Genomic DNA, 12,708 nt, shown 5'->3' on the forward strand with positions numbered 1-12,708 from the left:
AGCGAGGAGATTCTGTAAGCCAAATGAGATGTCATATGCCACTAGAGTGCAAACTTCGTCTCAACACATAGATTTATCTAATATCAAAAAAGATATCCAATCTCTTGTTGCAAAAGAACTGGCAGAAATAAAAGAATCAATAATGCTGGAAATCAAACAGTCTGTAGCTGAAATAATTACACAATCATTGAAAGAAATTGTACCAGAAATCATCTCCTGTATATCTAACCAGCTTCAGCCTATGTTAAAAGATCTTGTTAATTCTTCAAGAAAAAGATCGGCTTCTTCTGATGATCAATTGAGAGATGCAATTAGTTTCAATAGCACCATTTCTGAAACTGTTAAAGACAGACATGGTTCAAAGAGAAAGTCTTAACCTGTTTTTATATTTGATTTTATGCCACATTTACTCATTGCCAAACTAATTTATAAATACTACTTTATTAAAAATTTACTTGAAGATTCGGTTTGAATCACACATGACTAACATCCATAGAATTCTTCAATGGAATTGTAGAAGTATTAAAAATAAGAAATATCATATTCTTCGTTTCATGAATGATTTTGATATCATGTGCTTCCAAGAAACATTTTTATCTGATGAATTATATTATTTACCTAATTTCCAAATATACAGATGTGATAGACTTAACAGTGGGAGAGGAGGTGTATTAATGGCTATCAGAAATAAGTTTCCATCAAACATTCTTTTCAAATATAACTCATCTGGTGTTGAAGCTCTTGTTATCAAAATTTATTTGCAGAATTTTCATTTCACCATTGTAAACTTATATATATCAGATTCTTCAAATATTATTAACGTCATGAATGTGATTTTTGATCAAATATCTCCACCTTTTGTTATTTTGGGTGATTTTAATAGCTCACATCCTGCATGGGGCTCATCCAGAACTGATAATGCTGGTCGTCAGCTTTATAATTGGTATCTTCAGAATTCTATTGGGCTAATTCAACCGCTTGCTCCAACTCATTACTCTTCACAATCTTCCAACTCAATTGATTTGAGTTTTTGTAGTACCGATTTAATTGGAAATATTACTTGGTCATGTGGTAACTCTCTGTATGACAGTGACCATATTCCAATAACATTAGAATTGAAAACTCAAGCAAGATCTACATCCATTATTCATAAATACACTAGTTGGAGAACATTTAATGACAGTCTGAATAACTATGATGAAAATATTACTTACTTTAATTTTGTGAAAAATAAACACATGGAAGCTCAAAGATCTTCAAATCGTCATCATTTCAAATACAATGACTACTTTGATGCTAATCTACGTATGCTGCTAATAGCAAAGAAACGATCATTTCGAAAATACAGGAGATGTCCATGTCAGGTATGCTGGATTAATTATAAGAAAAACTCAGCTATTTTTAAAAGAACTCTGAAAAATCAAAGAAATAAATCATTTGAAGATCAACTGTATAAACATGCAGCCTATCCAAAAATTTTTACTATTTTAAGAAGACTGAAAGTTATTCACTCCAAAGTATATGAAGATGAAAATTTGTTATTCTGTCATAACAATACAGTCATCAGTGATCCTTATAAACAAATTGAACTCTTACAGCAAACCCTCATCAAACCTTATATCCATAAAGACTTCGATTTTTTTTGTGGCCCTTGTCAAAACTTTGCCACAGATATGAATTCTCCAATACAAATTTCGGAATTGAAGACAGCAATTATTAAATCACCACATACAACTCCAGGTCCTGATTCAATTAACAGCAAGGCCTATTCATTAATTCCAGATGATCATCTAAAATTCCTCAATTCTGAACTTAATGAGATTTGGTCATCAGGCACCATTCCTTCAGATTGGAAGCAGGGAAAGATAATATTTCTTCTCAAACCCAACAAGACACCTACTTGCCCTTCATCATATCGACCACTTACTCTCACAAACACAATTATGAAGATTTTTGAACGCATTGTTTTATCTCGATTGAACTGGATATCACTGAAATATAAACTGTTCCCTTCAAACACATATGCTTTTAAATCTAAATCTGGGACACAAAATTTGTTAAATGATTTAAAGTGCAATATTGTCAATACTTTCAAATCTAAAGAGATTGGAATTTTAGTTTCTCTAGACATAAAGGGTGCATACGACTCTATAATACATTCTGCTCTTATATATAAACTTCAATCCACAGGTTTTTGTGGTGAATTTATTGCTTGGTTGAAAAGTTTCTTATCTGAAAGAAAATGTTATATTAGTTGGAGAAATCACAAGTCAAATCTAATCAATTTTGATAGAGGCCTTCCTCAAGGATCAGTTATATCACCATGGCTTTTCAATTTATATATGAATGATATGTTTGCTCAATTACCAAGTTCTATCCATCAATTTGTTTATGCAGATGACATACTGTTATGGTGTAGTGATAAAGACATTAAAATCGTAGAAAATAATATAAACAATGCATTGTTGAAGATTACTGATTGGTTAGGAAAATGGGGTTTTACCCTATCAGTTGAAAAGTGTTCATATAGTATATTTACAAAGAAAAATGTTATTGGTACTTGTAATCTGGCCATTAATAGGAACCCTCTGTCATTAGTACAAAACATCAAGATTTTGGGTGTCATCTTTGACCAGAAACTTACTTGGAATCCTCAGGTTGATCACATCCTAAAAAAAGGAATAAAAACATTAAACATAATTCGGATCATTGCTGGTCGTCTTAGAGGAGCCCCTGGTAGCAAACTCCTTGCTATTGCATCAAATATCATTTGCAGTTTTTTCAATTATAGTTCTTTACTCTGGCACAACTGTTCACAACGAAATTTAAACAGATGTGCAGTATTATATCGTCAAGTTCTCAGAATTGCAGCTGGATTACCCATTTCAACTCCAATACCATTATTATTAAGTATTTGTGGCAAACCTCCTTTTGAACTAATGATTATGAAATCTGTATCAAGACAAATTATTAAAGCCAGAGCATCAACGTACAACACCAGCTTTAAATTCATTAGTGCCAACTTGAATAATACAGCTGTGACTTCTTCTCTACCCATGTTTAGTTCTTCAGTCATAAATTTCATCCAGGACAATCATCTACTCATACCAGTTCAACCTATAGTTTTTGCTAATCCACCCTGGATCATCTCTAATATATCGTATACTACTGATGAACTGCCATTCCAGATTACGACAGATCCAAATTTGGTCAACCCTTTATTTCAACAATACGAACAATTACATTGGTCTAACTCAATTATAATTGCTAGTGATGCATCCAAATCAGTTCATACAACAATAGGAGTCTTTTGTAATAAAAATATGAGAACTTTCCAGGCTACAGTTCATGACTCTTCTTCTGTTTTTACAGCTGAGTGTCTTGCCATTGCTGTTGCTGCTTCAAAATTTATATCTGAAAAACGTCACTATGTTATATTATCAGACAGCAAATCAGCAATTTCTGCATTAGCCTCCATAAATCCAAAGTCACATTCAGCCATCTTTACTACACATCTCTCTTTAATAGATGCTTCTAGCCGGGCAGAATTCATTTCAATTGTCTGGTCACCAGGTCACAAGAACATCTCCTACAATGAAATTGCAGATAAACTGGCTCGAACTGCTGCTAATAATGCAAACCCTACTTTTCCAGATTTTTCATATGTTGAAGATGTGCTGAATTTGCTTGAGAAGTCATGGAACATCCACATTGAACGATATTTCAGATATCAGCTTCTTTATCCACTTGCATCACGTTTTTTTAATACTATTAATAAATATTCACCTTACTTTACGAAGAGAAAATATGAAACATTATTTTACAGATTATTGTCAAACAGAGCCCCAACTAATGGTTATCTGTGCAGAATTAATCAGAAAGAGACTGCGAAATGTGACTATTGTGATGATCAAGAATCAAATGATCACTTCTTTTTTATATGCAAACATTGGAATAAATATCGCAATACCTTTTTCCAAAGTATTGGTATAAGAAATAATCAGAATTGTAATTGGAAAGCTATGTTTATTGCTCCTCCAAAATTATTTGTCAAAGGATTGGAAGTGTATTTATCTAAATGTAATAGATTCTGATTTTTTTTTTTTTTTTTTTTTTTTTTTTTTTTTTTTCTCTCTGAAAATTTGATAATTTGATATACATCCTGTTTTGAATAGTCAATTTTTTTTTTAATTTTTTTTTTTTTTTTTTTTCTCTCTCTCTCTATCTCTCTCTCTCTTTCTTCCCCTCAAGTCCCTGATTAATCTGATGTAAATATCACTGATTTGTTTTTCCATCTACTCATGTCTTGCAAACATCGTTATAATTCTTGTATATATATATATATTTTTTTTTTTTTATAATACATTTGTCTATTTTATGGAATTTATTTTATTTATTTTTATTTTTTGCTTAATGTATTGTGATTTTTGTTATGAATAATTATGTTGGATCATACAAGTATGATTGTTTTTCTTGTATGTAGCTATTTGGTTTGATGCGAGAAAATTTCTTGTGCTGTATATATTGTGAATTTGATTTAATATTTGTACAATTTGTGATAAAGCTGTGTACTGGTATGGGTTTTGTATAGGTGGTATATACAAAGTGAATGGGTATAGTTATGTATATGTTTCAGTTATTTTATAATTTTCTAAATGTATGGTATTTTCCATATATGTTGATGTATCAAAAATTTTTTTCCTACCCTAAAAAACTAACAAACTAACACATTAACCTTGTATATTTCTTTTTTTTTTACCCGTCCTAAAACCCTAGGTTGGTACAAAAGGACGTAAAACAAGTCAAGTCAAGTCAAGTCAGATATGGTGAGCGAACCCACGAACGCATTCAGCGATCAACGGACATCCAACTTTCGTTTCCTCTGGACTCAAAGCCTGCTTGCGTTTTTTGCGATTTTCACCCTCTCAACGTGGTTTGCGACAGCATGTCCCATTGCAATTCCTGTTTGTCTTCGTGCCTACTAACTACCCTCTGTGTTTATCGGTCCGTTAACAGAACACACTGTATAGACTGTATTCTATTTCTTATATCTGAAATTATGTGGTAGCCACATAAAAATTAAATCAAATTTTTTTTTTTAATTTTTCTGCAGCCCCGCATAAAATTCTTATGGATCGGAACCTGTCCACGGACCAGCGATCGAAGAATACTGAGTCAAATAACGGCGGAGCCACGTTCTTGGCCTAGTCTCTCGAGTTTTTAAGAGAAACGCAATACATGCAGCGTTGGTATTTTCTATGATCAGAAGAAAAAAAAATACACCTTTGACATATAAAACTGTAAAAATACTTCCACGGTTAATGGAGGATATAGTTTAAAAACAGCATATTATATAAATAGCAGACCAAACATCTCTTCGTGTTTTAGCGACAAGAAAATTTTGCCAAAATATTTTTCATTATGTTACACCAAAGAAGGCAGATGCGACTTATCATACGTGTGAAATATGAGTGTGAGAGATATGTTTATTTTTTTTTCCTCCACTTCTTTTATAAAAGTCAGAAATTTATATCCTCTCACCCCATTTCATATGCATGAGCCTCTTTATGATTCAGCTTGTGTGTAACTCTTAGCTTTTAAAGTTTATCTTTATATGTACGTACATACTCCGAACAAAGATCGGACCATACGTATCGAGGATACAGTTCTGTTAGGGTAAAAACTATTAGAGCGTTTCTCCTCTGAATAGCTTTTGTAGTACTTTCTGAATGAGAATGAATCGCCCGCGTAGAGAATGGTCTCTTATTCTGCCATAAAATATTTGCTGCATTCATATCTCGTAAATTATTGAAAATATTTTTCCAGTTCTTTTTCAACTTTTCTTGTATGTCACAACTTTTGACTTTAAATCTATATTTTATTCATTGATAGCCTACGTATTCGAATTCATGTCGTGGGGGTGACCATGCAATCCGTATTTCACTGGTTATTCCCATATTTTAACGTAATTTTGGCCATTCCCCCATAATTTTTGAATTTACAGGAATTTTAACATGGTTTTAATTATTATTTTTCAAATGCACTTATAAGTTACATTGCGATAATTATCAATACAAATATCCATATTCATCTCGCATAATTGTCATGTTAAACTTTCTTTTTGTGAAATAGTTTGATTCAATACCATTTGCATTAGCCTTCGACTTCCTACCCATTGACAAATTTATTTTAGCAAATTTATAATTGACTGTTTTTTATTTTTTTTTATTTGTGGCCATTTTTGGCTGAAAATTTTCGATGCACCCAATGCTACCTTGGTTAGGACATTTATTTACTTATTTAATTTTTCTCAATGGCCATTTTTTCAACATGGTCAGAATAGGCATAGGTGTCTTTGGGCTGTATATGTTCTTTAGTTCTGTGCTGCCATCTAAATAAAAACTGACACTAGTGTGCAATATTTCATTAATGTAATTTTGGGATAGAAGTAGTATGTGTATACAATCTCAACTGTGGCGCTATGTTGAGAATTTCTCTCAATGATAATATATTTGCCCTAAAAAGTCTGAACGGTCATTTTCTTCTCTGAATTTATTATTTTTACATCAGGACGGGCCCCTTTATAAATAATATTCCGTGCATAGTAATGTAAAACATTCAGATAATTGTTTTCTCGTCGAAGCTCACGGGGACACACAGAAATCTCTCCAAGGACATGTGTAGACCTCTGGTGAAGAACCACCGCTTTATTTCATAAAATTACAGTATTTTGTTTTTACTCGTTATATATATATCTAAATTTTCTTCAAGTGAAATATCTGCTCATATGAATTGTGTTTCCAGTGGTTTTCTCACTCTGAGGCGAAAACTCGAAGTGGCTTCACATAAACACTTCTTATACGGGTGAATTTCAGCTGTAATGGTAGAAAAGTGTTGTATCGTTTTTTCTAATTGCAACATTGCAACCCTGTGGAAGAGAAAAACATAATTTCATACACACACACACACACCATATATGCTATTTCTTCCATTTAAACTCAGAAGAGAAATACTCTATTGTAACCTTTACGCATATTTTTTCACGAACTTATCCGTTTCGGTTACAAGGTACTGACAAGAAATTCTAATGATCTCTATTTGACGAATGGGCGATAAATATGGTAACTGTGGAAACCTAACCTCACGTTAGAAAAAGGGAAAGAAGGAGTAGGAAAAACAATGTTGAAGAAAAGGAAGGGAAAAAACAAATCAAAGGAAAACAGTGTAATAGATAAGTACAGATAAGAGAGAGAGAGGGGGGATAGCGATAAGAGAGAGTGATTATATGAAATAGATATACCCTGACTGTTCTTTTTTCTCTAATATGTATATAGTAGAATGATACATCATATGTGGGGAGGGGGACAGAATTACTAATTACTATAATTGTATGGAAATGAAAGGAAGGTAAAAAAAAAAAAACTTCGTAGGGTTACAAAGCTCCGCGATGGTGAGGAGAGAGGAAAGAAAACAGAGTTTGAGTCTATTCCACAGGCCTTTGTACGGAATATTACGTCCTCGATCGTAAAGTGGTTAAATTAGACGGATAAGTGGGGGGGGGGTCTAATTTCAGCACATCATTTCTTTTCCTCCGCTTTCAAAATATGGCAAGGGATTTTGGATGGAATTATCCGCATGATGAAATTAATAAGTTTTTATAAAACGGATACTTTCCACTTTTGAGAATACCTAATTCAACGGAGTTTTTGCGATGACTAATTATCGTAAGTAAAATCTTTGTTAATTGTGATTAATTTATATAATAATTTAGTTTTTTTCACCTCAAAATTAAAAATAATAATAATAACTTCTGCATTGTAACAGCGATATGATTTGTATCTTACGTTAATATAAAACGAGATCTCTATTGTGAGAGTTGTGGCCACTCCCAACGGGGAGACCCCATACCCCATCTCGCCACGTTCGCTGTTGGGGGACGACCTCCCTCCCATTTTCTGTCGTTATTAATGAATTATGATTATTTATTCATAAGTGTCAAGAATTATAGTTCATATATGATAGTTAAATTATTCATTAAAAATGGGCTTTTATTGTCCGGAATAAATTAATTAATTATAGAGGCTAATTAATTCATCAGTTTATTATTATTATATGATTATTAAATAATTATAAATAACTACCGGACGCTTAATTTAGATGCAGTTAAATAACATCTATTAATTTATCAAATTTATAATGCAAAGTATTCGAATTATAGTTCCGTGTACAAAGAGAAACATATTCGAATTATATTTCCCTTATACAGGGTGATTCAAATTGTTTGTATAATTAAAGGGGACTGCCTCTGACACAGGACTGTCTCTGCAGCCGTTGACTTTAGAAGTATACTTGTATTTACAAAAAAAACGATTTCGAATGACACTCGGTTTCTTAAAAATTCGTTAAATGTTTCGGGGGGGGGGGGTTCATAAACATTAAAAATTAAATAAATTAACTTTTTATACAGTTCTCATGCGCTAAAATCCTAACCGGAAATTTGATGCCCTGCATCTCTACCTAGGCCAACAAAAAAAACGTACACGTTTCTAAGTCAATATTCGCTGCGATAATTAAACTCCAAAATTGAAAGTAAATGGGGGAAAGGACACCACAAACTAACAGACAATGCTTCTTTTCCTCATTTATGCTGTTCTTTTCCAATTTTTTTTCGATTGTTGAATGCAAATATCTCATCGAATATTGTACTTGGAAACGTGGGATTTTTCTGTTAACTTCGAGAAATACAGGTCAATAACTTTCTAATTGGGGGTTTTTTTTTGCATACAGGGCCTGTATAAAAAATTAATTTCTGTACTATTTCATGTGTACGACCCCTCAAATAAATTACTCAATAAATTACTTAAAAACACTTGTGCGTCATTTGAAAAACTTTTTGCAACTGAAAGTATACTTCTAAAGCCAACGGTTGCAGAAATAGCCCCCCATGGACAAACAGTTTGAATCACCCTGCATATTTCCCAAAGAATGCCACTCTTGACAGCTTTCTGCATCTGAAGAACGAGTTTTAGATTCCAGTCAGACGAGGATGGACTGGGATATCAAACCCCCCCCCCCACCTCCCGCCCCCTTACGATGAATTAAATGAGTCTCACTTCAACGAATAGAAATTCCAAAAACAAAGTAAATACTCAATATGCGAACATTTGTTTCTAGGATAATATTCTGTATTTCTCTTTGTCTTTCCGCAGTTACTTCAAGATCACCATTGTAAATAGAATGTACATAGTTCTCTTTTCCCGGATTTTTCTCTGTTTATCTTGAAGGTTAGCCTCTTGATTATCCATTGCCTAAGGCTGTGCTGTTCGTTATCCTTTTTTTTCGTACATTAGAGTATTTCTTGAAAGGCTTTTGTTTTCTTCCTTATCTCACATTGTCGGAATGATGCTCTGGAACGAAAAGAGTTTCTCGTTCCACGGAGTCTATGGGATGCAGCAATTCCCAAGATGTTTGCTTATTTTTTTGCTATGTTGGAAGCGACGGATATTTATTATGGACTCTATTTCGCTGACTGGACAATAAATACATCCTGTTATCTTTCCCATAGTTACTTTTAACAAGTATTTTTTTGGTATGATATGTAATACTTTTTTAATAATTATAATACCATTTTGAACTATTGTATGCTTTTATCGGAAATGTGCTGCCTTTTCTCGACGTGCTCATTTAAAAGACAGACACTGAATTTCATACATCTGCGTATCGTAAGCCATTCGCCATCTCCATATATGCCCACCTCATGCAAAATCCTTTCATCCTCCCAATCAGAAACTTTCGGTATTTTCTTCTTTTCTTCATCGAACACTAAAACTTTGCAGTGATTCAGCCTCCCGGCAGAATGAACTGAATATCCTTCGTGACATCGCTTCCAATCGTGTGGTTTTTTACCTTTTCTCATCGACAAGATCCTCGAAAAAAAATGACCCTGACACGCACCACGAACTTGCTCCCATTTCTGGCTCAAAAAAGTTTTCTAATACTGTCGCTCTTCCATTCGATTCATCAAGTTCTTTGATCTCATCTATCTTACAGAAATTCGACTTCATACAATATTCCAGCCAACAAATAAACTCGCCTTTTCTGAACTCAAAGATCCTATCTCACCCTCCAAAGGATCTGGTATCTACTTCAGCCTACGCAAGAATTGCGGAAAAGGGTATTTCGGCCAAACTACGAGAAATCTGAATATTCGAGTTCTCGAACACCGAAAGCATGTTTAAAAGGGACAGACAAATACTTCGGCTATAGCCCAACACTGTTGGCGACTTTCGCATAATTTTGATTTTGAGAAAGCGTCTGTCAATTCCGAACTGAATTTTCTCGAGGGATACTTCATCAGAACTTGCCAAGATTTCCTCGTTAATGATGGAAGAAACACGCCACCTATTTCGTCAGTTGGACAGGCTTTCAGTCGAGACAGAATTTGCAACACTTTGCAAGAGATGGCGCCCCAATTCGCATCCAAAGACCACTCGGCCTTAGCAAACACAAAGGCGAACTCTCCGAACGACCAGACATAAATAACACCCATCCTCGACTCATTTGTGTGATTTCTGACCACGAGGTCCTGATGACGGCTCTTCATTGTAGAGCCGAAACGCGTCGACCAATTAAAATTTTATCTGTCTTAAAAACGTGTCAATTTTTTGTGTAAATATTTTTTGTGTAATATTGTATGCTTGTTCACAAAGCATTGGTTATTCTAAGAATTTTTTCACAAAAGGGTTCAAAAATAAAAAAAAACATAAAATATTTAATGAGGTATTTTACATCAGAAGCCTCGTATTACTGAAGGAGAAAAAGCCACACTGATCAACACTGATTTTTATGCGAAGAAATTTCTTTTGGGCACTGATTATAGGAACATGATATTTGTTTTGTGAGATTGGCTCTAGTTTTTGAGATAAAGTGAAAATTAAATCGGGAACACATCATGGAATAGCTACTATTTACTTATTTAATTTTTGTGAATGTTAACATGATCAGAGTAGGTGTACGTGTCCTTTGGCTGTACATGTTTTTAGTTCTGTTGAGCCATCTATCTTTCAAGTCCCACATGAGAATTGACAGTCGGGTGTAACATTTCATTAATGTAATTTTTCGGTAGAAGTACCGTGGCTCTTTGTTGAGAATTTCTCTAAAAGATAATATATTAGACATAAAAAGTTTGAAACGTTCATTTTATTTTCTGAATTTATTGCCTTTTATAGCAGGCGTTCTAAACGTTTCGTGAATCACACACCCTTTGTGCCATTAAGATGACGTCCGCGGCACATTTGTGCCAATGAAATGAAAGCAACGGACCCCTTTACAAAATAATATTCTGTACATAGTGATGTAAAAACTTTGAGCTGAATATTATCGCATCCAAGTTCAAGGACACCATGAAATCTCTCCAAGGAGGTCTGCAGACCTGCTTTATTTCATAAAATCGCAGTATTTGTTTTTTTTACACATCATCTAAATTTTCTTCAACAAGTGAAATATCTGCTCATCTGAATTGTGTTTCCAGTGGTTATCTCACCCAGAGACGAAACTTAGAAGTGTCTTCCACATTATCACTTCTTACGCGGTTGAATTTCAGCTGTAATGGTAAAAAAGTGTTGCATCGTTTCTTCTAGGTGCATCATTGTGCGACCCTGTGGAAGAAAAACATCATTTTATACACACACACCATTATCTATCGATCTTGATTTTTTTCCCTTTAAACACAGAAGAGAAACACTATATTATAAACCGTATGCATATTTTTTCACCTACTTAACCGCTTCGCTTACAAGGTAATGACATGAATGAATGAACGCCAGAACTTTGCCACTGGACTTATCCCGTTGCCGAGATCTCTTCCAGCCCAGCTTCGTGGCAGAGTCTGGAACAGCACACACTGACAAGGTAATGACAAGAAATTCTAATCCGATCTCTACCTAGAGAAAAGCTACGCGTGTCCTTATTAGCACACGGGGCCAGGAAGATACTTCATTTCTTTGAATATGTTTGCATTGGATGAACGCAGGTGTCGGGGAGATATGATCGAAGTGTTCAACATTTTCAACGGGATAGATATTATGGACCATGAATTATTAGTACCCTGTCAATCGGCTGCTTTTACAAGGGGGGCACCAGTATCGATTGGTACTCCAGCGTTGTCCAACCCCTCGGGGTAAAGGGGTTATATCCCTCATGGGACAGAGCCTGGGCCACGTCAAGGGACAATTCTATGGTTCAGTGTCGAAGGGAATTTTTCTCTATTACGGTTGTTAATAAATGGAATAGCTTATTCCCGGAGATAGTAAATTGTAACATAATTGACACGTTTAAAAAGAAATGTGATAAACATGTTGGGGTGAATAGAGAAGCTATCCATTCTTAGAATAAGATAACCATAAGTATTCTTTATGGGCATTGTATAATATTTTATCATGTGTATATATTGTTTATAGTTTGTGTTAATTGCATTTTTAATTGGGTTGCTGTATTTTTGAAACATATGACATCCATATTTTTATGGGCATCTTTTTCTCAGCCACCTCGTTGGGCATTTTGCTTGTTATGGCTTTGCATTTGTATTTTTATTTAAATTTCAATAGTAATACATAAGCATCAGATTTCAATAGTAATACATAAGCATCAGATTTCAATAGTAATACATAAGCATCAGATTTCAATAGTAATACATAAGCATCACATTTC

The 12,708-nt window shown here is 34.0% G+C and overlaps 1 protein-coding gene across 1 annotated transcript; it reads left to right on the top strand.

The window, feature by feature from the left end:
- The first annotated feature begins 824 nt into the window (after positions 1-824).
- On the top strand, positions 825-4,094 carry LOC149082547 (uncharacterized). The gene is made up of 2 exons (XM_089236760.1): positions 825-1,305; positions 2,191-4,094. The coding sequence occupies exons 1-2, from the start codon at positions 825-827 to the stop codon at positions 4,092-4,094; spliced, it is 2,385 nt and encodes a 794-aa protein (XP_089092886.1).
- The last annotated feature ends 8,614 nt before the right edge of the window (positions 4,095-12,708 follow it).

Source organism: Pholcus phalangioides, unplaced genomic scaffold (assembly GCF_987345545.1).
Source record: "Pholcus phalangioides strain wild (caught in Gottingen) unplaced genomic scaffold, Ppha-v1.0 ptg000009l_1, whole genome shotgun sequence".
Taxonomy (NCBI): domain Eukaryota; kingdom Metazoa; phylum Arthropoda; class Arachnida; order Araneae; family Pholcidae; genus Pholcus; species Pholcus phalangioides.

Excerpts from the sequence above, each read along its gene's own strand:
- LOC149082547 (XM_089236760.1), top strand. The coding sequence starts at position 825 with ATGAATGTGATTTTTGATCAAATATCTCCACCTTTTGTTATTTTGGGT. Across the intron at positions 1,306-2,190 it reads CTACTTTGATGCTAATCTAC|GTTTTTGTGGTGAATTTATT; the intron begins GTATGCTGCTAA and ends TTCAATCCACAG.